This window comes from Zootermopsis nevadensis, unplaced genomic scaffold (assembly GCF_977971745.1).
Source record: "Zootermopsis nevadensis isolate Lab colony 2312 unplaced genomic scaffold, Znev_1.0 Znev_ptg000002l, whole genome shotgun sequence".
Classification (NCBI taxonomy): Eukaryota; Metazoa; Arthropoda; class Insecta; order Blattodea; family Termopsidae; genus Zootermopsis; species Zootermopsis nevadensis.
This window is the reverse complement of record NW_028259134.1, coordinates 20,378,725-20,403,892: the sequence shown is the minus strand read 5'-3', so window position 1 is coordinate 20,403,892 and position 25,168 is coordinate 20,378,725. Positions and strand designations below refer to the sequence as shown.

Here is a 25,168-nt window from a genome sequence, read left to right as displayed (position 1 = left end):
TTTTTGAGATGGAGGGTGGGGTCAGGGGGAGTGTGCATACAAGTCACCTTGCATATGGGTTGCACAGTATCAAATACAGTATTACCATATTGCTTCTACTCTTAAGTCAAACAGGATTTGAAGCAATCCACATCAAATTGAATATCCTTCATGCTTTTATTAAAAGAAAGCATTGCAGTAAACCGAACAAATATGCAGCATCATGTAATCCATCATAATTTCACAAATTATTCAACACGTCTCTTGCGTTAAATCTTCTGTAACATTTAAGGAGGACAATTTTGCTTAGTCAGGAATTAGTATGTTTTCCTTTGGTCAAAATGGCAAAGTCTTATGTGCTGAGATGTAGCTTAACATTCATTGATACTGAATATATTTGTTGTCAAAGATTGTACATGAAAACTTTGCAGAAGAAATTTTAATTTGTAGATTATCAAAAGAATTTTGACAAGTTATATTTAAATTTTGCCAACACATTTGCCATGTAATTATTGACTGAAGGAAATAAAAATGTACGAAAGTTTAGGTGACCTTCCATGGCATAATGTTATAACAAATTTTGTAAGTCACTAGATGGAAGATGGCTGTCTTTTGGGTTGTAATGTTGTGGACTCATGCCCTGATGATAGAGGCAGCAAGTACCTCTGAAACTTTGGTAAACTTCTACCAGATTACACAGCAATGCAAACAAGAAGACAACCAACTTCACGCTCGCCGTGAGAACCTCAAATCCTGCAATCAATCAATTATTTATAAAATTGCACGAGCGCACACAAATAACTGTTATAGGATAGAATAGAAAAGCATGAAGTAAAGGTCTACCGTAATCGGAGCATTGATATTTGCATTGACTGTTAGTAGATGGCTCACCATGTAAATTCTTTCCAGTGTTGTATCTCGGAGAATCGCTCCCCTTCTTCTTTCGCTATGGGAACGTCATATCCGTCTGAGTAATTCATTCTAGGAGGTCTAATCCGTGAGCAATACGATTTCCTTTTTCGGTAATAAGTGAAGTTTGGTTGTGGGATGGTAATATCGCTGTAGTGTAAGGATTTGTTGTTTTCGCTGAAGAGTGAATGGTATAGTTTTACATGTCTGTGTAAGTTGAAAGAGCTTATGTACTTAAGTATTAAGAATGGTTTAAGAAGTCTGCAATTTTGTGTTAAGAAATAACAGTTGGTGATATTTTGTAGGAGTGGCTAGTATTTCGTAATGACATACTGTCTTTTGAACGAATAAAAGTAGGGTTCATGTGAATGAATATTATTAATTTATGTTCAGAAAGTTGCTTTAAGGTAAGTCTGTTGTAGATTAGAGATTTTGTTTTACCATATATATTTTTCGGTGTCTTTGTCTTGGCCAGACAAGTTCAATTTAGCCGATGTTTGGCATTTACATTAAATGTCATCTTAGAAACAATTTCATGTAGAAGTGCCGTGTGTAATGACCCATTTCGTAAATCAAGTTGACTGCAAATAATGTAAGTTCATGTGGCGTTCTGGAGCAACAGCAGAACCCAAAATAGTTTGACCTCTGATTAGGTGCATACAGGAAGATGAATGACCTGATGCAGTGTGTACTTAAAGTCTGCTTTCCTCATAGATAGAGTAGAATATAATTTATTTACATTCTTCTTTACAGGCCTGAGCGAGGGATGTAGAACTTGCCATAGCACAAATACAATACTTGTTTCTAATATAAATGTGAATGTCATATCACGTGTATATTGTAACGGGCTTATGAGATTGGCAACTTTGATGTCTGTAGATGAATTTAATAATTCTGAGGCATTTGCAAGGTGTAATGGAATGAGTTTGTTTACTGAACTGCTTGAAATTACTGCCCAAAAAACCAACATTGACATCTCTGCTGTGAGAACCTCAAATCATATTGTATCAGCTTCTTTGCAAATTATATTATTTAGTACTGTATTGAGTTTATACTGATGTCACAGGGAACTATGTCATTCTTCTGGAAACTGTAGAGAGTGATTCAGATTGAATTAAGTTTCATGAGTCATCAGGCGTGTAGATTTAAATAGTTATGACTGTCAGCATCTGTTCAATTACATACTCAAACTTACTGACATTTTCATGGTCATTCAATTTATTTCTGAAAACTTTAATGAAACAGTTTTTAGCCTTCTTTCTTACATATAATTGAAAAACAGGCTTATGTATAATATATTCATTTGAGTACCTGCAATGTAGAGCAAACAGCCTCTTGTGATTATATGTGCTTCTTACAGGAAAACATTAATGAATTGAAAATCTGTAGGCAATAACAGAAGAAATATACCAGAATTGTTATGCAGTGCATGCATTTACTAACTTGTTAAAGTAAATGTGAAACTTTGATGTTCTATTAGGGAAAATTTAATATAATGTAGCTGGAATAGATATTAGTGATATTTATGCCGTGAAATGGGTTATACAGATCAAATCGGTTGATAACATGAATATGTGCCCAAGTTTTTGCTTTTCCGAGGTTTTTGTTGCTGATGGACTGTGAAATGTGGTGTTAAAATGAATCGTAAATTACCGTTCACATGCTTATGAAGACGTTATTATAAGTGTGGTGCCAGTGCAAATCATTATATCTCCAAATTTGGGGTGTATTCTAGTGGATATATACACAAGAGATCGTTGCGTTAGGCAGTTACCGATTTGTGCTAGCTTCTGTATGCAGACAGAAAGCATTGAAAGAGACATCTCAGTTTCTTTCCATGAATTGCTTACGGGACAACACTGGTGTGGTGTAAGGCGCCCACCCTCCACTTATACTCGCAATTTCGAAACCCGCCATTTTCATGTTTTGTTCGTGACCGTGCGACATTCTGATCGTCCATGCCTATAATACGAGGAATAATGTGGCAGTTGTTGCATATTTCATTTATATGTTACGCAAATCTCATTCATCCGTGTTCTCTTTGCATAGAGTTGAATAGAGGTACCTTGTTCTTGCTTAATCTGCATGACTCTTCTATGTGTCACGGTTAATTACGTTAGCACAGATACTGACGTAGAATTCCTATGAAACTGATGCTTAAGTACGGGGCTTCTGTGAACACGATAGCTCAGGTTTCATTCACTGTTTGCCGTTGTCATTAACTTTCTACATTAACACAATCCTTCCATTGGTGTGACATTTGTTCTTTATTTGATAGAATTAATATTTTTGTGAATGTCGGAACATTAAATATTTCCCAGTTTTTGTAGGAATCCGTACTTATTTAGTTTAATGGCATTATTATATTTCTTTAGAACTGTTAACTATATATATTTTTCATTTTGAAGTAGTGAAATTCCTTGAAAATAGTAATGTGAATATTTTTTTGGAAAACAATAAAAAAATGAAAAAAATATGTACGTATAATTTTTTCAAATACATTTTTCCAAACATTTTGAACTTTCTTTCATGAAGTCGAGTATGTTCTTTTCTTTTTTAAAAAAATAAGTACATTATAGGCGTATCGATAGGTTATGAATTCAGTTGTGTGGAGAAATACAATTGTTCCAAATTAACACCAGCTGTACTCTGTAAGTTAAAGAAGTACAGTTTTGCTCACTGTCCACAACATAATTTTTGTTCTTCTATTGCCTGCGGTAATGAGAAAGTTGCTGGCCACTGGCGAAATCCACCAAGCCAAGGTATCAGCTAACCCATTGAACTCCTGAAGTGGGCTTGATAAATTTTCCCTGTCAGATGAAACTTCGGGTTCCTCCATAAGATGATATGAGTCTAGTGATTTACAAAACCAAATGAAAAGTGTCATATTATCATGATGTAATATTTTTGGGCAACTCTTCTATTCTATTCTATTCTGGTATTCCTTCAGTGAAAGAAGAGTTTAGTGTTGATGTTTTCCTATCAGCATGTTAGTTTTGTAATGTAGTAATTGATATGTGTTTAATATATTACAGATGGGCAATAAACAAGTCACAATGCATGCCTTGTTGCTGTTCATCCTGTTAGTTCCTTTAGTTCAGGCACAGGGGGAGAAGAAACATATTAGTCAAGATCCTTGTGCTCCAAAAACAACATGTCATGAATGTATCCAGACTCCCACATGTGCTTGGTGCTCTGAACCTTGGGATATGACTGACAGGGTGAGTGAAAGAGAACCAAGTAGTCTTCTTCTGCAGCTGTACAGCAGTTCTTATCAGTGTTGAATATGTGAATATACAATGGTTTACCTTGAAGTTTTAATGGAATATCTGGTATTGTATGCATTTTATCTTGCACAAGACTTCATGACTAGAACTCTGCATTCAATTTTCAAACTTTAATTAACGTTTTCAGTTTAAAACATTTTTTCTACAATAAACCTTTGAGAAGGAATGCTAATAGAGGAATTACACCTCTAATAAACATAGTGTGCTGTGGTGTTCAGGGAAATATAAAAAGTGGCATTACATCTTGGACTTTTCCTCCGTTCATAAAAATGTGCTGTGTGGTAATTTGCCCTGTGCACAACGAAAACTTCATGGAATGTATAATGAGTTTTATTTCTTTATTTTCAGCAATATCTGGAGCGGAAACGTTGCTTCTTGCCAAGTATTAATGTGGATCAACATTTTCAGTGTAGTGCTGCTTTCATTGTGAACCCAAGCAACAATTATACCCTTCTTCAGTACAATGCACTTACTAATGCAAGTGCAAGCAGGAAGACATCTCTCAGTAGCTATAACCGTACCACCAGTTCTCATAGCCATGAAGCTGTACAGATCTACCCTCAGCGAGTTTCACTTAAACTGAGAATCAGTAAGTAGACTATTCTTTGATAGGCATGGTGTCACATTTATTTGGGTACTTTCCATCCCAAAGTAAGACCAAATTTTCTGAGGCATTTTTATTCCTCATTGTGGCTTCTCAAAATAAATGAGATAATTACAGTTAGTGATATTTAATGACCTAGAGGAATTATAACAATGAAATGACTTGATATATGTTCAGCGAAGTATTGAGTTTTGTCTGTAGGTGTTCATTGTGTGTTTACTGTTGGATATAGAAAAAATCCCATATTTTTGCCACCAATGTCTGCACACCCGTCAACGCTAGCTTTCTTTTGTAAAGGTTAATATTTACAAACCACTATTGTTATAGGCCTTGTGAAAATTATGAAGATGAGTGTCATGTATGATTGCTGAAGTTGATGTTTTAATGGTGTAGAGAACATGGAATGAGTTTTAGTGTAGTGTAGTGTAGTGTAATGTATTAGGTACGTAACTGAGGGTATGCACACTGAGCACTTGAAGATGAGACTTCATATAATTCTATGGAAGTATTCTTGTTGTTATAACTCCTAGCTCATTAAATATGATAATTGCAATTGTGACATTTAATTTGAACAGCTATGTATTTTATATGTATCATTAATTCTGTGTACCATATTCATTATTTTAATTCCATCATCAGAGCCAAACCATAGTTTGCTAGAATATACTGACAGATGCTCTCATTGCTGTTAATGCATGTTTTGTTGATATACATTTAACTAATAGAGGCCTTGTTATTGGTACTGATCCATCACAAATGTGTGTCTAAAATTCGTGTCACACATACACATACGTGTGTGACATTGTTATTTTCCATAAATTGTGCCATGGTTTCAAGATGTGTGGTATTCTTTCTACCTCTGTTGCCTTATACACAGTAAGTCAGTTTTGTTTTTCTGAGGAATTGTAAGATTATAAGAACAATTATTAATTTTATCGTGAGGGTTAAATATTACTGGATGCTTATTGTCACCTGTGATCAAATTTGATATGTAAATCATGAAGAGTAGTAGAACTAGTAAGCATATGGTATAAATAAAATAAATCTTTTCATCAGTCAAATTTATGCCTCTTGTATTGTAAATATTAACGTTACAGATGAAGCATTTCGATTCACTGTCAGCTACTCGCAAGCCCAAGATTACCCAGTAGATTTGTACTACCTTATGGATTTATCGAAGTCAATGGAGGATGACAAAGAGAAGCTGTCTGTTCTGGGAGATCTTCTTGTTGAGAGTATGCAGAAGATAACATCTGATTTCAGGCTTGGATTTGGGAGCTTTGTTGACAAAGTTGTTATGCCCTATGTCAGCACTGTTCCAAAGAAGTAAGTAGTATTTATTTCCTGTATTTTTAGTGCTAGGTAACCTAACCTAACCTGCACAAAATGAATTGAATGATTAATGCCATGGTATAGGACTTTCCCTTTGCTGAAAACATTTCTACTTCTTATTTTAAAGGGTGTGATGCAGTTAGTATTACTGGACTTTGCCTGTTATCTGTTAATCTGAAAAGGACACATTTTTGAAACTGGTTCTGTTTCTGCAGCATATCTACTCAGTTGGATTCCTAATGATGTTTATACAGGTATTCGTGAAACATTTTTGGGAGGGGGTTACAAGCACACAGGCATGAGTAGGTACTCTCCCCACTATTTCACATTAGGATGGAAACAGATCAGTTTTTGAAATACTGTGTTTTGTTCAGAATACTAAGTCATGGAAGTACAGAAGGACATCATTGCTAGTTATAAAATATTCCCTTTTGTTATGGTACTTGAGGACTTATCCTTATCTCAAAAGTCCATCAGCACAACATATTCTGAGCCAATTTAATTCAGCTCGCATGTCCCCAACTTATTTCTCTCAGGATCCATTTGAATATTAACTTTGTCCTTACCTTGATATCTTAGGTGGACTGTTTTTATAAGACTTTATAACCAGAATTTTGTGTACATGTCTTTATTTTTCATGCATGCTACATGTCCATTCCATTTCTGCATTTTATCACCGTTTTGTGGGCTGAGTTCAGAGTCTAGTGTGTTGTTATGGCAATGTATCTTCGTCATATTTACTTGAATATGTGTTGAGAAATCAAGTCATCTTATATGAAAGTAATAAAAATACTTCTTTTTCCAGGATCAGTGTTTTTATCACAAACATGATTTTAGTTTTCATTATTATGTGTGGTCTTACAGTTGTAAACAGTTTTGATTGTTTAAAGGTAAAAATCTGCCTGAAAATTATTGTTGGTTGCTACAAAGTGACATATATATAGATAAAGTTGCTGTAGCAGGTTTTATGGGTAAATCGTGAACTGTGTCTGAATGAAAATTTGTCACTGCTGAGGTTGTAATTATTCCAAGGTAATTTTATATTCATATAAATATTTTTATTGTATGTGTAAGGATCTACAGACAAGGTAATTATTAAGTGTACACATACATGAAAATGTTGTGGGTGACAACTGACTTCCTTGCAGTGTTATATCTTAGATCAGCTTTAAGCAGGTGACTTCAATGTGATGTTCGATATTCGTACATAATTTTTGAAATGTTGCTGGAGGTGTTACGCTATCACTTTATTTTGAGAAGTAGGATGTATGAAGTAAATCGGGTGACTCAAGACATTTTAGCAGTTGAATTGTTTTGAATGAGAAGTTAATTTTGTTGCTTTTGAATGTTCTGATATTATTGGTCTGGTCACTCTTAAAAACAGGAATTAAACGGTTTTATTACAGACTGTTTACATATATAACTGCAAAACAAGAAAAGTGTTTAGATTTCCTGTATGCATGGTGAGGAGATGATGACATGTTTTTACGCTGTGTAATAATATTTGAGCTTTTGTTTTTTTGTTCCCTCAACGTAACACGTTGTGTCCAGACTAGCAGAACCCTGCACTGGTTGTGAGGCTCCATATGGATTCCGAAACCACATGTCTCTCAGTGGCAATGTGCATGGATTCTCTGTAAGTGGTGATTACAGGCCCTGCAGCAAATGTTACAGATATGAAATGTTCTCTTTCAGATTATAGATAGGGAAGTAACAGTTTTATATGTGTAATGTGTCAAAGGGTCATTTCCTTTGGTTTATTGGGAGATGGACTTGATCTCAATGGATGTTGTTTCCAGTGCTTATTTATATGATGAGACCCATAAATCAGTTTCTCATGATTTGTTCATATGCATGTCTCCTCTTATTACAACATTAAAATCATGAGTTGCCGAGATGATATTCCTCTTTATGTGTAAAGTTGTTCTTTTGGATTTTGTTTGTCTTGAGGTAAAGGGGGGGGGGGAAGATGACAAAAAGAAAGCCTGTCTGGTGGACCCCTCTGATTGATCTAGCCTTAAACCTGGCCAGGGTCGGGTCTGTGAACTGACGTATGTGTCTCATGCACTTTGTTTCCTGTAGGCAGAGGTTTCTTCTGTTTTGCACCTGGAGCTTACTGGTTTTCTGACAGGTTTCAAGATGGCTTGTTCCCCTGTGTTGGTGCTGTGTTAGACCATCTGTCATTTCCTTAAATTACTCTTTGTATAGAATCTAAATAAGCATATATATTTTGCTATTATATCATTTTTATTGAATCTATTTAGTTTTGTGCCTTCTCCTTCAAACAGGATCTAGCAAATGTGCCTGGGTTTCAGAGAAGTTTCTGAATTTGTTTAAATCCGCAGTCATATAGCATCAAGTGTTAGGCACAGATTATCACAATAGCATCCAGTAATCTATGTGACAAATCTGTGAAAAAAGGTATAGTCTATAAGCCTTTCATCAACATTTTTGGGCGTAACATTGTATTGCATAAGTAGTTCGACTAGATTCATATTCTGAAGTCACTTTCTCTCTCAGTTTATGGATATTGTGACTAAATTCTGTTAATAAATGTATGTTATGAATTATAACATGGTGTATTGTAATGCAATGAAAAATATTTGCTGGTTTCAGCACCACTGATAACTGTGTAGCTTACATATGTCAACATTTCATCTTTAATATATTGTCACTGCAAAATTAAAATATTGGTTCAGTAAACAGACCATGTGTGTCACAGCCCATCAAATACCCCCATAGCAGCATACCACTTTGGTAGGTAATGCAGAACTAGGAAAACTCGCTGAATAGAGGAAAATGTTGGCGTAGACATTGGATGCCTATGGTTGTATAGTTCAGACAAAGATGTGTGGAGCTGTAGAAGTATAAAATGTCAGGTGACAGATTTCTCAACGTAACTGCTACTGTGAGCAGCAAAAATGAAATCAGTTGTTTTGTGCAGTGCTCTGTTCAATTTGATGATTGAAGACGTTTACAGTTCTGCTGAAACCTCAAAGTAAAAGAGTGGTTTAGGACAAGTTCTAGAAGGAGAAGAAATTTACACAAGTATTCTGCGGGTTCAGGTTCTGTTGCACTGAAGTGAATTAGATGATTATTAGTGTTTAATGACACTGATTGCGATATGGCTGCTGGTTTGTAATTGCAGTGATTAAATATTATTTTCAAAATTTTATATGGCTTGTAAAAAAAATTTGTATTTTTTGTTCATAATAATTGGATGGTCTACAGTGTCCCCTGTTCCTTTCATCCTTTCCAAACGTGAAATATTTCTTTATTACTCTGATGGTTTGTCAGATACCTTGCTGTGATTGACTACTGCACTTTATGGTACCACAGTGTATTTTAGTTGGGTCATCAGTTCCAGGTTGTAGCGCTGTGTGTTTCTTTTGTATTGAGTATGCATCTCTTTGTGTTCTCCAGTCTGATCGAACCGTGCACGGGGTGTGCTGCTCCATATGGGTTTCGCAATATCATGTCACTTAGTAACAACGCAAATAGATTCTCTGTAAGTCATGTTGTGTTTTGGCTACTAACTTTCATGACTTACACCTGCAATTCAAATTAAATTTGTTTTTTCTTTATAAATTTTGTAACACTTCTTTTATTTGCATCCAGTATTAACTTTTCAAGGTCTTTGTATATAAATAACTCTTTTTGAGTATTAATTTTGCATTTACTTAGAAGACCTGTATCATTTCTTTGTACTCAGAAACGAATTAGAATGTTAATAATAACCTTTGCACTGCTTAAAGGGAACTTTTATAATTTAAAAACACCTAGTATTGTGTTGGAGGTGCTATGTTGGAAGTTGCAAAATATTTCAATCAAAACAAAGCAAGTTGGGTTGCTGAACATAAAATGGGCTTATTACATAATTTACATTATGAATCTTTATAGTGACTTGAAAGTAGCAGAAAATCTGCTGATTTATCTCAGCTACTGTATGTAAAGTAATACACATTCGCTGTGGTTTAGTAAAATTGAGAAAGGAACTGCAACTTTTTTGTAAATAGAAGACACTTTCTGATTATCTCATCACTTGAATGCGTGTTTTCTGTATCTTACATTCTTTCATTATTTTTCATATGCTACAAATATGAGAAGTGGTCTGACATTTGTCAGAATAATATTAGCTTGTTCAACTTGCTCTTGATTTTCTGCTTAATTAAAAAAAATGTGGAATATAAGTATTGAACAAACAATTGTAATTACTTATTCGTATTTATTTTTATTTGCTTGTGGTTTGTAAAGCTTCTATTACATATTAACATAATTATGCTCGTCTACTTGTATGTAGAGGAGAATAGGATTAATACGTGTGCATTCTCTGACTCCACCTGCTAAGATGCATACAGAGCCATACCTCTGTTTGTGAGGGTTATATTTGGATCTTGATGAATGTACACATACACACCCTTTCAGTGAATTATCTATTATCTTCTCTGTACATAGTTTTTACACTTGCAATTACTTTGCTAACATCACTTTTTCCTCTGTTGGGAGGCATGGGCATATGGAAAATGAAAAACGGAATTCTTATCTTCGCAAGATGTTTCGAGTACAACAGTGAGGTGTAGAATGAGGCAAACTGATACAGTGCATGTGGGCTGGATGATAAGAAATTGCATGGAGTTCACAGTGATGCACCATTGGAAACTTCTCAAAAGAAAATTTGTGATAATGCAATGTTAGAAGCTTGACTGTGAATAGCAGTTTTGAGAAATGGAGGGGTGACTGTACAGCTGTACATTTGCTGGTTCTTAAGTAAAACTAGTTTGTAGTCGTCCATTCAAAGCATGGGAATTTTCCTGTTCAAACGTTTGTCAATATCTTATTCGAAAAACATACCTTATTCTCTAGATAGAAGTTTCACAAGCTAGAAGATAATCTAAAGGGAAGTGATTTTCCTGAAGTATGAACATTGTGTGAAAAGTTATTTTGATTAGTATTGAAATACCATATTTTTTGGGTAGACATGCATGCAATTCTGAGTCTCTCACTTTGATATAGGAATGAATAGTAACTCTTAAGACTAATAATTGGGGTGACTGGCGAGTGTTGAAGTAGTATGCAGTATGAAAGAAAATAACTTTTTGTGTTGAAATGGCATTGAAGTTCTCAAGAAGGATCTTGCGTTGTTTGACTAGATGGATGGATGACTGCCTTTGCTCTATGAAATGTGAATAACTTGCTTTCATGCTTTCTACTAATATTTCTGTGTATTTATTGTAGATTAACATTTCTTCAGGAAGAGTTTTATTTAATGCATGCAGGTGTATGTGTGCGATTTGAGTTTCTGACGCTGGTGAAGATGTCATTGTTGGTCTTCTGGATTGTAACACCGTGTAGACTTCTAGGTGGATTCTAACGTTTTGGAACAACATGTTGCCTCCATCTTCATGGCTGCTACAACTGCAGTTGGCATTACAACCCAGAAGACAGACACTGATGAGCGTGTGTAGTTGATCTCATTCTTCTTTTATAGTGTTCAGAAAAAACAGGTAGCTTTTCATAGTTTGGAAGCCTAATTTTTGTTGTTGGAACAGTTACTGTGTTGTGTGTGGAGGTGGTTAATTTAGGTAAGACTTTCATTGTTATGATATTTCTTGAGAAATCCAACAATATTTTTTGTTTCCCATAATTGTATTTTGAATTAATTTGTTAACAGTAATAATGGGATAAAATGTGAAATTTGCAGTTTATTATTCAAATTCCTTAACAGTTTTAGTTTGGATCAATATGTTAAAAGTTAAGAATTGACTGAAATATGTATTCAGCTTATTTTCTTACATAACTAAGCAAGCATGGACATTAACAGCATATCACAATTAGATGTAGTGTATGTATTTAGATATAAAAATAAATACCTCTCAAATTGTATTTATAATCGTTATTAAAGACTTTAATTCACGTAAAAGTGCGTAACATAATTTGATGTTTGATGGTTAAATAGTATGTGTACTTGATTACGGTTGTGAGTGTAGCATTTCTTATACTCATTTAAAGCCAGGTTAGAGAAGTGTAAGTTCTTTATTGCATGTAGCCAATTTTAGGCAATGCATTTTGTACAGGTTTTTACTTGATCTTAAAATTTGAGAATTTAAAAATGTTTAGCAAAGTGGAATTAGTCTGAGTCCGCGTACTTTAACATTTTTGTAGTAACAGTGCAATATTAAACTATATAAAGTGACCTAATTGGTTGTTACTCTGCCTCAGGGTGAGGTACGGCGAGCAGCTGTGTCCGGCAACTTGGATGCTCCTGAAGGTGGTTTTGATGCTATTATGCAGGCTGTGGTCTGTCGAGAGAAGATCGGCTGGAGAGAGAAAGCCAGAAGATTATTGGTCTTCTCAACTGATGCTGGTTTTCATTATGCTGGAGATGGAAAGGTATGTCGAAGTTAGGCAGTTATGTATTGCAGGAGGGCGTTAGTTGCATCAGGAAAGTGTGGCAGAAACAAGGAAGACGTAATTTTGATTACTGAGTTTTTGGACTTTGTCCATCATCTGGTATTCTGAAAAAAATGGAAAATGGATCTCTTTTCATCCCCAGGTGTTATCCAGTCATTGAGATTAGCTCTTTCTAATGGACCCAACAGATTAGGTGCCCCCCTCTCTTACACCTGAGAATAAAGACATCCAGTTTTTGAAATGTTTTGTGTCTTTCTGAATATCAGACAATGGACAGAGTCCAAACATTCAGTAATCCAGATTGCAATAACCTGTCATCAGAACCCTTTAGAAACAAGGAGGAGGTAAACTTTATGGGGGGGGGGGGGGTGTCATAATTTCATTGTGTATGCCAAGCAGGTTCTAGTAGAACAACAAATCTTTGTCTTGTGTAAAAGTATTGTATAGAATTTGTGAATGAACACAAAATGTGACTGACTTTTGAAGTAAGATTTTAAATTTGCTTATTCCATATCAAAACAACCTTAACACTTTGAGGACAAGTATGCTCATGAACTGAACTGTTTGTTTAATATGCAAACCCGAATAATGCAGATATGCATTGGTGGTTCTCAAAGTGTTTAAAATTTGCACAGCCCATACTTCTCATCCTATACATTTAATTAAATAAGTCCAGTGAATGTATAGTTTGTTTGTTCTGCTGTGCATTTCCAGCTTGGTGGTATTGTTAAACCCAATGATGGAGAATGCCATCTGGATACAGTTGGAGAATACACTCACTCAAAACTACAGGACTATCCATCGATATCACAAGTGAACCTTAAGGTGCGCCAGAATGCTATCAATGTAATATTCGCTGTGACAGCTGAACAGATTGGCGTTTACGATCGCCTGAAGGATAATGTTGAAGGAGCTTCTTCAGGAATGCTGTCAAATGACTCGTCCAATGTAGTGGATCTAGTACGAGAGCAGTATGATGTGAGTGGTGTTTCAAAGTATATTTTATTATAAATTAGTTACATAATCAGCAGCTCATTATTTTAATATATAAAATAGGTAAAATAATGCTTCTAATAGGTACATTGCCATCTGAAGGTGACTGTCTTCTTGGATGTTGCATTTTTCAGTCTTGTAGAAATTGACTGACAATTCAGATGTCTTTACTGCCTCCATCATTGAGGTGACTCATTGCCCTGATGATGGAGGTAGTTAGCAACTGTGAAACATCCCTCATTTCCTACAAGACTACATGGTGTAACATCTTCATACTCAGCACTGTGAGGACCTGAAATCTCACTGTGACCATCTGTTTCTTATTCCTGTTATTACTAATATTGTTGCAAAGGGGGGAAACTTTGTCTCTATGGAACTGTGGTCACTGATGGTCCCATTGTCCAACCCACAGATGATACATGAGTGAATATGAAGCAACAGTGGAAAGATACTGATGGGAAAAATTGTGAAATCTTGGTAGGATGGAACTTGGTATCAGCCACTTCCCTCATGTTTCTTAGAATAGCAGCAGAATTTTTCTCCAGAATGTTGGTATGCTTCTAGAGGACTACATATGCAGCATCGCAGAGGACCAAACACTCACCACTGTGAAAGCATCAAATTGTTTATCTTTTTCCATTTTAAAGTCATTGACATTCCTATTGTACAGTTCTTTACAGTTGTGTTTACATAAGCTCATGTAGTAGAAGTGTTTCACAAAAGTTAGGTTGTTGTGTTGTGTTGAAAGGAGCCATGAATTTACATGCCAAATCTTTTTGCATAAGTATTTGAGTATAATTGTCTTTTATTTCAGAAAATTTCTTCCTCTGTCGAGATGAAGGACAATGCAACAACAGATGCAGTTAAGGTGACGTACTATTCTGCCTGTAAAGGCAGTGGGCCAGCAATTCAGACAAACAAATGTGATGGTTTGAAGGTTGGTGATGTGGTCAAGTTTGAGGCAGAGGTTGAAGTTACAAATTGTCCATCAGATCCCAAGAAATGGAAGCAGATCTTCAAAATTTATCCAGTTGGTATTAATGAATCTCTCATTGTTGATTTGGAGATGCTTTGCAGCTGTCCTTGTGAACAGGAGGGTGATCCGGTGAGTTTATATTCAACGTGGTTATTTTTTATAAGGTGACATATTTACAGAAAGTAGTGTTATGGATATAAATGTGGAAAATGTCAGTGTGAAAGTGGTTCAGTAAATGTTCTGTGGACATCTTTTATCATACACGGTTACTGATTCTTAGTTTATTTATTTAACTGTGCCTTTTAAGCTGCCTAAGATATGTAATGATGAGTTGATGATAGGTTGATTTATTAATTATAAATTGGAAAGGGTGTGGCCTCTCTTAAGATTCTGTGATTGTCTGAAGAAACCCATGAAACATCTTAGGCAAGGTAGCTGGAATAATATGTAAAATAGTTCTTTTGGACTGTGTCTGTTATCTGAACAATAAAAGTATAGCATTTCAGGACTTTGATTCTGCTTCCATCTTCAGGTAAAAAGGGGTAAGAGGACAGAAAGCCTATCTGTTGGACCCCCTGGTAGAGCTAGTCTCAGGCCTGGAAGTGGATAATAATTATAAGGGAAGAAAGGAGAGAGGTAAAATACAGGGGATAAAAAAATATGAGCCATTTATTGATGTAGAGTAATCTAAATGACTTTTCAAGCGACCTTAGTTTCATTGGTGTTGCAATCTTTCAGGATCTAACTCAAGTTATAAGAAGTCCACTAAATAGTCTTTATTCAATGCTGGCAGTATTAAAGCTTCTAAATTGAAGTTAGTCCAGTGAATGTTTTCATTTTCCATCCCACATGAGGATCATGGGCCCTGCACTCTGTATAGTAAGGTCAGCTGAAGTTAGATTTGACTGCCATTCAGTGTAATTTGAGTCCTGTTTCAGGTAACACTTTGCACAGCAATCTTTATTTTTGTAATGACATTTTGTTGTTGTTTGCAGTGGTTTAAAAGGAAGGCTGAACAGTGCTCTAAGTTTGGCACATACAAGTGTGGCATTTGTGAATGTGATAAGACACATTTTGGACGGACCTGTGAATGTGATAGTGATAACATTAATGGAGCTACAGGACTTCCTGTAGGTGGTTGCCGACCTGACAACACATCTGTTGTAGATTGTTCAGGGCGAGGTACCTGTGTGTGTGGAGTCTGTGAATGTGAGACAAGAGAGAATCCTGAAGAGGTAAGACTGAAACATCACTGCTACAGTTGTAAGTGTAATTCATTTTCTTATGAAAATGTAGATTTCTTTCAAAATAATTTTTTGATGTGAATTTTGGTGATTACTGTTCATGTTTGTAATTACATTTTCATCTAATGAAGGTATGCACGGTGAGACTCTATGTCCAAAATTGCATAAAGTCAGGATGTACAAGAACATCAAGCGTTGTTTTGTTTTTCAGGTGATTTCAGGCCCATTTTGTGAGTGTGACAACTTCTCCTGTGACTATGCAAATGGTTTGCTGTGTTCTGGTTCAGACCATGGCACTTGCATATGTGGCAAGTGCCAGTGCAAACCAGACTGGACTGGAGATGCATGTGATTGTCGAGCTTCTAGCATCACCTGTATCCCGCCAGGTGGTGGAGAAATCTGCTCGGGCAATGGAGACTGCAATTGTGGGGCGTGTGAATGTTATGAGGGAAAGGAAGGACGTTACACCGGAAAATTCTGTGAGAAGCTTCCAGTAAGTAGAAAGGGCGGTTCTATGACTAATGGTTTTGGCTTTAACTACTTCAGAAGTATTTCTAAGAGCTGTCTAATGGTAGCAGTAGCTATAAAGTAGAACATTATGCCATCTAGGGTCATTACTGATAACTTGGTCAGTCATGCATAACACACACAGCCATACCAGCATCCTGCTTTATGTACAGATACATTTATTATTTAATCATTAATCTGTATTCAACTAGCCTTTCACCTAATGTAGAAACTTTATTTTAGCTGCCTTTGTCTGTTTATGTAATCACTATTCCATGTTGTTTATAAATATTAAATTTGTACATTTGTCGATGCTTAGAGCACCTCTGGAAGATGTCTGGAGTTTAAAGAGTGTGTACAGTGCCAGATGTACAAGACTGGGTCTCTGACTGCAGAGGAATGTTTAGCCAATTGTACTTTTACACCTAGCTCAGTTGATGTCATTGAAGGTAAGAGAATTCAAATAGTTCATGATCTATTTTACAGAGATTATGATTTGTTTACCTACACAGTATATTTATGATTACTCATACTTATCTGTTACATTGATCTTTATTTTTTGTATCCTATTATGGTTCTTAGTAAGTATGTAGGAAGTAGAGGTTTCATCATAAACAGTATAGTTTATTAACAGTGTTCCTGTGACCTCAAAACATGTTGCCCTAATAATTCTTCATTGTTGGTAAAGCATTTTGTGCGTGATCTCTGCTTTCATATGCACTGATCTGTGACATTTTTAGGTGTATATGATTATTGTCATGAAGTTTCTCATTGAGATGTGTGATTATTCAAGTAAATACTGTATTTATATCACAACACTGCATTCTGTTATGCATGGAATAGAAGATGTCACAGAGTGAATTGCTTGAACAGTTTGTGATACCTCTCTACTTCCCAGCAGCAGTTGTTGCTGCCATCAGGCCTGTCTTTTATAGCTGTCTTTAACTGTTACAGGTTTGTGTTGGCAAGTCAGTTGTAGCCTAAGTCCTAACTAAAGTTGCAAAAAAAAAAATTTTAGTCATGGTGGATTCTAAAAGTTCCCGGGTTTTAGTAACAATTATAAATAAATGTGTCAGGAGGGACTGTATTTGTTCAATTAAAATGTTAATAAAGGTGAATTTTGTTGGAAATAAATTACAATATATTTATAAAGGAAACTCCATGAGAAATTAAAACATAATTTAAAAATTTGTTGTTTTCTGTTAACTGTTTGTTCTATGTTTCAGTTCATGAAGAGGCAGGAGAAGTGTTGTGCGCTTATTACGATGAAGAAGATTGCCGTTTTTCATATGTGTACACATACTCTGATAATAATACACTCATAGTAAGAGCGCAGGAGAAGCGTGAATGTCCTCCAGAAATATATGTTCTTGGTACGTCCTTATCAGGCTGTGTGCATGAGAACTATTAAAGAGTGGGGGTAAACCTATTGAGAACAGAAGCATGGTATAGTGTGGCTTTTAGACTCATGCGTTAGGCAGTTCTCACCACTTGTTTTGTGTGTTACACAAATACAGATACCAGTATTGTGTTTGACACAGTCCATTTAGGTATATTTGATTTATACATTTCAGAAATACGCACTACTGCCATCTTCAGGTGATTCATTGGCATTATACTGATAGATAACTTACTAGTTTTATTTGAAGATGTGTGCCGGTTTTGTTACATATTTCATCTTACTGTTTTGTATATTATATCTGCAGTAACGTAATATACACCCAAGTATATTGCTCACTTTATGGTAAACATAGTATATGTTATTTCAGACATAGGTACTAGTAAAATATTTAATTGCATTATACAGTGGATTCCGGTTAATTGGGACACATCGGGATTAGAACACTTTGGCCCAATTAGGCGGCTGCCCCAGTTATGCGAAGTAAGGAGTTAAAAAGTCTGTTCTTTAAGACTTATCCCAAATAAACAGCTGCCCTGATTAACCGATGTCCCAATTAACCAGAATCTACTGTATTCTGATAAATGTGATTGAAAATATTTTTTTTAAGAAAAACACATGGCATGATAAGTTACATTTTCATTTTAATCTTTCTGGGTGGATACCATAGGCATTGTGCTGGGAGTTATCGGTGCCATTGTACTGATTGGATTGGCTCTGTTACTGCTGTGGAAACTACTGACAACTATTCACGACCGTCGTGAATTTGCCAAGTTTGAGAAAGAACGCATGATGGCGAAGTGGGATACAGTGAGTTTAATCTATATTCTTTTAAAACATTTGAATCTGTTTCACTTTGTGATGTTACATACTTGTGGCTTGTAATATTTGCGGGTTTTATCTGAACAGTGCCTAATTATTTGTCTGTCGAAGAAATTACATAATTTATGATCAAAAAATGTTATCATTGCCACCGCTTAAACTGACCATTGTACCTTTTTCTGTGTTGGTCCAGTTCATTATGTACTGTCATATTCACTAAAATCCATTTCATATTTTTCTCTTAAGCTTCATAGAGTAAAGTGATGTAAGGGCCACAAACGTGCTATGTGAAAAAGTATGCAGTTTCCATTGAATTGTATGAAAGTGCATTTGCTCTACTGATGTATGAATTGGGAATATAAGGAAGTTTTGTTTGTTTGTTTGTAATATGTTGGCATGCATGTACAGGTAATACCATTGTTTGTATTTACAGGGTGAAAATCCAATTTACAAGCAAGCAACATCTACCTTCAAGAACCCAACATACGCTGGAAAATGATTGCAAGAAAGGTGATACTTTGTGACATTGTTGGTTCAGCAATCTGAAGAATTTAACTCTTTACTCCCAGGTGCATAAGCTGAGGCTCCAAGGGTAGTTTACTAGAATTTCACAAAAATACTGTACTGTAAAGTCAGCTGTAAACATAAATGAAAAGATAATGAAAATAATAGCCATCGAGTGTTAAAATATTGAATATGGTTTCAAACATCAAAAGGAAAGCTTTTTGGAAGAAAAAAAATCTGTAATTTAAGCCAGTGCTGGTGGTTCGGTAAGTTAGGAACTGCTGAAAGTCAGGCACTTTGGAACATGAGGGTTAAAGAGCAACTCTTGAGGCTGTGGTGGACTGTATTTCAGGCTATGACAATTCATATAAAGAATATTTGTGTCTTTATGTGACAGACACAAGCAGTATGCCAAAAATGTTGTTGGTTGCTTAATATATTTATGGTGGTATATGTTCACATTTGGTATTATTCCTCTTGCTCACTGTGCACTACGGTACTGTGTCTAACAGATAAACTGCTGTTCTTTCATTTCACTCAAAAACTTTATGTTAGAGCAGAAGGTAGTAATGCTACATCATTGCTCTTTTTAACACTTTGAGGACTGACTAATTTGTTGTCGGTCTGTATGTATCTCCGAAATACGTTTTAAAAAAGTGTTTAACAAATAAAAACATAACTTCTAAACTAATCCACATGCCTCAGTGGTTTAAAAGGCTGGAGGATAGAGGAATATCCAGCAGATATTTAGCACTGTTTACAAATCACCAGTTTATCACCACTGGTACTAAAACATGACTTGTTTTTCTTTGCACAATGTGGTTTGTAAACAGGTAATCTAATAATAACTAAAACATTCTGACTAATATCGTTATTATCACTTAACACGGTCACTGCCACCAAAGTTATTTATTTGTGTACCAGATTGAAAACTCTCTTCAAATAATGCTCTTGTTTTTATGAAGGAATGGGAATAAAATTTATGGTCCTCGAAGTTTTAACACTATCTAATGTGTATTCCAGCCAGTGGCACAGAAGATAGTGCAATGTTTCACCCTCTTTTGTTTTGTTATAACCTGTTGTTACTTGGTTCAGCTTTTCAGTATGATTTATTTTAACTGTTTCACCTTAGTAATGAAAACCACAGATTTCAGAAACTTTGATAAGGCTATAACAAATACTACCTTGTGTCCATAATTCTGTATAAGCAAGCGAGAATACATACTGTTTGTTATTTTGAAACACTTGCAAGTTAGGAGAAATTATGTTTTGTGTCGCGTACAATATTTGGAGTCTTGGCCATTGTCAGAATGAGAATGGTCTATTGTTTTGTGGCACAGTAACTGTAGAATTCCTCCTGTGGTTGGTAGCAATTAGAAGAGGTTCTGCTGCAAGTGTACGGTAGGTACAGTGACCACTACGCATGGGGTCAACATATCGCTAAACAGTTACCTGTCAGAGTTAAGGTGTGGCCAGCAGTCCTGTAGGATGGATGTTTAGTATCAGTTAATGTCTGGTTTTCATGTTGATCTAATAACCCCAGCTTTCTGGCTTACATGTAAAGAAAAGTATGTTGTGCTTGGCATGGGTATACCACTGAAACATGTAACCCTGTGGAGTGCCATTTATATATAGGACTACTGATGTGGTTAGCATGATCATTTTAGTTCAGTGGTATGTGTTCCTTGTTGGAAATAGAGTTATGTATAAGGCTTGAAAAATACAGGTAACTACTCACCTGAGGTAGGTTGATACTGCAAGCTTGTGAACAGATGTCACAATAGTCATTTATATTGACTGGCTTTGTTACAGAACTGATCTTTTTCTTTTAAATACTACTTTCATTGTATAGGGCTTGAAAAAATTATGGGTACCTGCTCACCGGTGATAAGTCAGTATTTCACAAAAGGCTTTTGGGGTGGCAAATGAATTTATAGTTTTGTGAATAGGACTTGGCATAATTTTTCAAGCCCTAGTTATATATGTGCCTGCACCCAGCGCTCAGCTTAAGGAAGTGATAAATAATACTTCATGACTGTCTTTTGTATGTTGCAGCATGTTATAGGTATGTGGATTTCTGCTGCTGTTTGTGTGCACAGGTGAAATAAGGGTCAGCAGGTGTGATCAATGCATTGTACATTATTTATAGATCTCCTTAAGGCAGATTATAGTTTTATTTCTGTGCATACTTATTTAGAATAGTTGCAACTTAAGTAGAAAGTGAATTGTAGTGATTCTCCCATAAACTCAATTTTAGGTGTATTGTCGAAGCCAGTTTATGCTTATTGTTTAACTAAAAGTTTTAACTAAAGCTTGGTTTCATGCCATATTAAGTAATTTTCAAGAATCTGTTTATGTTGTACATTCTTGAAATAATTTAAATTTTTACTAGCTAGTTTTTATTTAACATTTTGATTGGATATTGTGTGATGTATGTATGAATGAATGAATGAATGAAACTGTAAAAAGCAAAGGCAATTATTTTTTGGTAGTATTTAATGTATTATACAAATATTTTGTATGTTTTTATAAAGGTGTAATGCTGACATTGATTCTCCAGTGCCTAACAGTTTTGTGAAGATCAAAACTAACAGTTTTTATTATTATTGGTGCATTTCCAGTATTTGTTGATTGGTATACACAAGAACTCTCATATGTTAATGGGATCTGATAAAAGTAAATAAGGATTTGAAAAGAGACCTAAACAGCCTACAGCAGTACTAGTATTATGCATGTGAAGTGTGTAGTTCTAAATCACAAGTAGTTAAAAAAGCACATGGAGATATATGACTAAATGGCGGGTAATGACTCGATAACTTTCTCGATTAAATGAGGATAAGAAGGATTTTGGAGCAAAGATTTTTGTGCAGACTTCAGTATAGTACATACTATTAAAAAAAATAATACGTAATATTTGGCCTGGAATAATAATAGGTATTAACTGAAGCATCAGTCAGCACATTACGGTTCTGCCACGTGCTCCTTTTATAAAATATTGAGTGTGGTAGAGTCAGTAGCTCATGGAGAAAAATGTTATATTCTATGTGGAAATTGTGTGACCCTGTGGCTGGATTACAAATTTTTGAATGATGGAATGGGATTAAGATGAGTTTGATGGTGGTTAAGGGGGATTGCAGCTGTGTTGTGAATGTTAAAATAAGTAGAAGTTGATATTGTTTTAAATTTCCTTAGAATGACACAATAAATCTCTCACCGTGATGCCTATCTTTTGGGGAGGGGGGGGGGGGCTGGTATTTTAACTTTTGGCCCATATAATTGCAGTTTCAATGTGCAGGTTGCAGCTTCAGAGTCTTTCAGTCACAATAATATATGCCTCACTGATTAGCATAACCAGTGATTTACAATTAGTCAGCCAATTTTTTGCATGTGTATTATAGAGTTTTCTATATTATTGATTATTTGTAAATGCCTTGTTGCAGGAATATTTTGAAAAGCGCTTTGTACGTGGGCTCTGTTTTTATCAAGAAGTTAAAACTTATTTAATTTTATTATGTGTAACACTTGGATAATACTGGACCTGCAGGTATAACTATTCAGTTGTTGCATGAATTAATATGAAATTGATGTAAAAAATGTATTTTAAAACAGCTGTTTATATGTAGTACATTACTTTTTTTGCCTTGCCTTCTTACTTTTTAGAGTTGGCTTCTTAGTGAATAGAAAATTTGTTGAAGCCTAACTAATTGATTTGGGAAATGCCTATTAAGAAGTGAAGTGAGAGTGTTACATGTACTGCATTTCAGACACTTTTAAAAACATGGATAGTGCCTTTTCATTTCATGCCTTTCCAAGAGCTGTTCACATCTGTAGGCAACCTTCTTTCAAGTTAAATATTAATTAATACATTTTGTGAATGCAGACCATGCGGTGATGCACTCTGTATAAGACATTATATACTGTGGCAGTAATTTCTCTTACTTTCCTTCAGAAAGATTGCACTTTGAGAGCACAAAGGCTGTAATATAATTTTGTATGCCAACCAGTGGTTTTGTTTATCTCCTAGTGTTTTTACACATTAAGTATCAAGTTTTCCCACCAAAGCTCCATACGTTGTAAGATATGGTATATGTTAACAAAATTTTGTTGGGTCAGTGATATTGCACATTTAGAGATCTCCACAGCCGGTAAATTTTGTGAAACAGTGATAACTGAAAACGTCTTCATCATAGATTTCAAATTATTAAACAGTGAAAATTTTAATGCTCAGTTTTAATTGTGTTAAGAGCTTGACATACAGCTACATGTTTGTGTCTAATCATGTGCTTACAGAATATGAAACACTGAACTTTTTCATAATTGTTGATATTACGAATTCTGAAAACCCTGTAACTACTTTATAAATTAGAACTATTCTAAGAAGTGTTGCCTTAATGTGCTGTGGCTCTCCTTACCTGTATTCCAGATTGTTCAGAGACCCATAGAAAGAAATGTTTTTTAATTATTTAATAGTCAAAGAAGTTTTGTGTGTAGGTGTTTCCAAAGGTGTGAATCTGATACTCTTTTTTCATGAGTAAACTAACTGCAGTTCCCCAGTGGTTGGTGTATATTTTTAATAAGGTGAACTTGTGTAACAAGTTGGCCCTAATTTTAAGTCAGTGTGTATGTACAATATGTGGAATTTAATACAAACATGAGTTTCATGTGATATTTAACTGCCATTATAATTATGTATTCAGTTTCAGGCACTGTGTTAAAAGGTAAAATTATTTAACACATTCACTGCCAAAATTAAATCAAATTGTTTTGTAGGATATGCTTTATTCAATAGTGCCAACATTGATGTAAGTTGATTAACTTGCCTCTCTTTACAATGTGAATAAGATTGTGGAAGATTGCATCATGAATGGAGTTTGCTTAATGTATCATTTGGACAATGGGGGTTTATCAAATACCTGCTGTTTTATTCTTTTTTGTATTTTTATTTTATCCATTACTTGTTCACTTTTGTTTAGTTTACATGGTAACGTGGCAGCTCACAGTAATTGTTCTTTGTATGAGTCCGCAGCTGGCATCTGGCCTTAAGTGCCTTTGAGGGTGTTTGAGTTCCATGAAAGTGTGAAAAAGTAAAAGCACTAACAAATTTAAAAAAATGGCAGAAATTGGAAATGAGTCAAAATTATTTCTCTGAAATCGCAAAATGTCTTATTTTTTCAACAGTGGTAAACCCCCTACCACGGTCTTGTAAGCCCCAGCTTTATAAGTAATACCTGAATTTAAATACCTGGCAGTGAATGTGTTTGTCATTTACATTTATCTTTTTATATAACATTGTGATGAAACATTTTCTGTACTTCAAGCATATTCAGTTAGGATTCAGTTTTACTAACAAAATAATTACACTTTGTTCTAAGTTTTACCTCATTCATGGTGAGGATTAATTTTATTAATTGTCCTGTTTTGTTACTAATGCAAATATGTTTTATTTATACTTGATTTTTGCATGTTTTCAGTCTACAGTAAATATTGAAATTCCAGTTCAAAAAAGTGTGCAATGTTTATGATATGATCTGTGGTTTCTCAGTAGAATTTGATTACAGCTAACTTCAGTTATTGTTTCCATGTATCACCCTCACCTTTGAGCATTCTTATTCAGCTAAGGATATGGTGAAACATGTCTGTTTGAATTTTGGCTGACCTGTTTCATCATGTAGATAGCTGTCATCTGAGTTGTAGCACCATTTAGTCTGGTAGTTTACCAACGTTTCAGATGTCACTGCTGCCTCCATGATTAGGGTGATTGCTGTTCCACCACACTATGTGGTGCTACAACCCAGAAGACAGCCATCTTCATACTCACTGCCATGAGAACCTCTAATCCTATCTGTTTTATTGTGTTCCACATATCCTAAATTGAGTATTTAATATTAATTGTGAGACATCCACATTTTCTTAAGATTGTTTGTGTTCCCTCCCCTGCCCCCTTTTGTATCATTTCCTGGTTCTTTCCTCAGTTATTTGTTAATTTTACACATGTTGAGCATTTTTCATTTCCGCATGTGATCTTTGAACTCCGAAACATATACATGACATTGTGTGGTGCTGAAATAAACTTACCTTGTCTCATGATGAACTTCAGTTCCTCATTTTCCCCTCATGCTTACAGTATGTCTGTCTTCTGGACCTTCATGACGGTTATATGTATAAGATTGGTGGTAATATGTCGGAGAAGTCCATTACAAG

General features: G+C 35.2%; 1 protein-coding gene across 3 annotated transcripts; it reads left to right on the top strand.

The window, feature by feature from the left end:
- The first annotated feature begins 940 nt into the window (after positions 1–940).
- Positions 941–25,058, top strand: mys (position-specific antigen beta subunit myospheroid). 3 transcript variants are annotated; one of them, XM_022058162.2, is made up of 14 exons: positions 941–1,099; positions 3,924–4,109; positions 4,524–4,764; positions 5,877–6,105; positions 9,535–9,619; positions 12,331–12,501; positions 13,237–13,500; positions 14,330–14,620; positions 15,487–15,726; positions 15,947–16,228; positions 16,562–16,691; positions 17,469–17,615; positions 18,312–18,451; positions 18,897–25,058. In XM_022058162.2, the coding sequence occupies exons 2-14, from the start codon at positions 3,924–3,926 to the stop codon at positions 18,960–18,962; spliced, it is 2,472 nt and encodes an 823-aa protein (XP_021913854.2). In that variant the 5' UTR covers positions 941–1,099; the 3' UTR covers positions 18,963–25,058. The 3 variants fall into 3 exon arrangements, with proteins under 3 accessions (XP_021913854.2, XP_087209444.1, XP_087209439.1); XM_087353318.1 differs by lacking the exons at positions 941–1,099; positions 9,535–9,619 and adding exons at positions 1,147–1,295; positions 7,663–7,747; XM_087353313.1 differs by lacking the exon at positions 941–1,099 and adding an exon at positions 1,148–1,295.
- The last annotated feature ends 110 nt before the right edge of the window (positions 25,059–25,168 follow it).

Coding starts and splice junctions, on each gene's coding strand:
- mys (XM_087353318.1), top strand. CDS start 1,257: ATGAATATTATTAATTTATGTTCAGAAAGTTGCTTTAAG. Junction 6,106..7,662: donor GTCAGCACTGTTCCAAAGAA/GTAAGTAGTATT, acceptor CGTTGTGTCCAG/ACTAGCAGAACCCTGCACTG. Junction 13,501..14,329: donor TAGTACGAGAGCAGTATGAT/GTGAGTGGTGTT, acceptor CTTTTATTTCAG/AAAATTTCTTCCTCTGTCGA.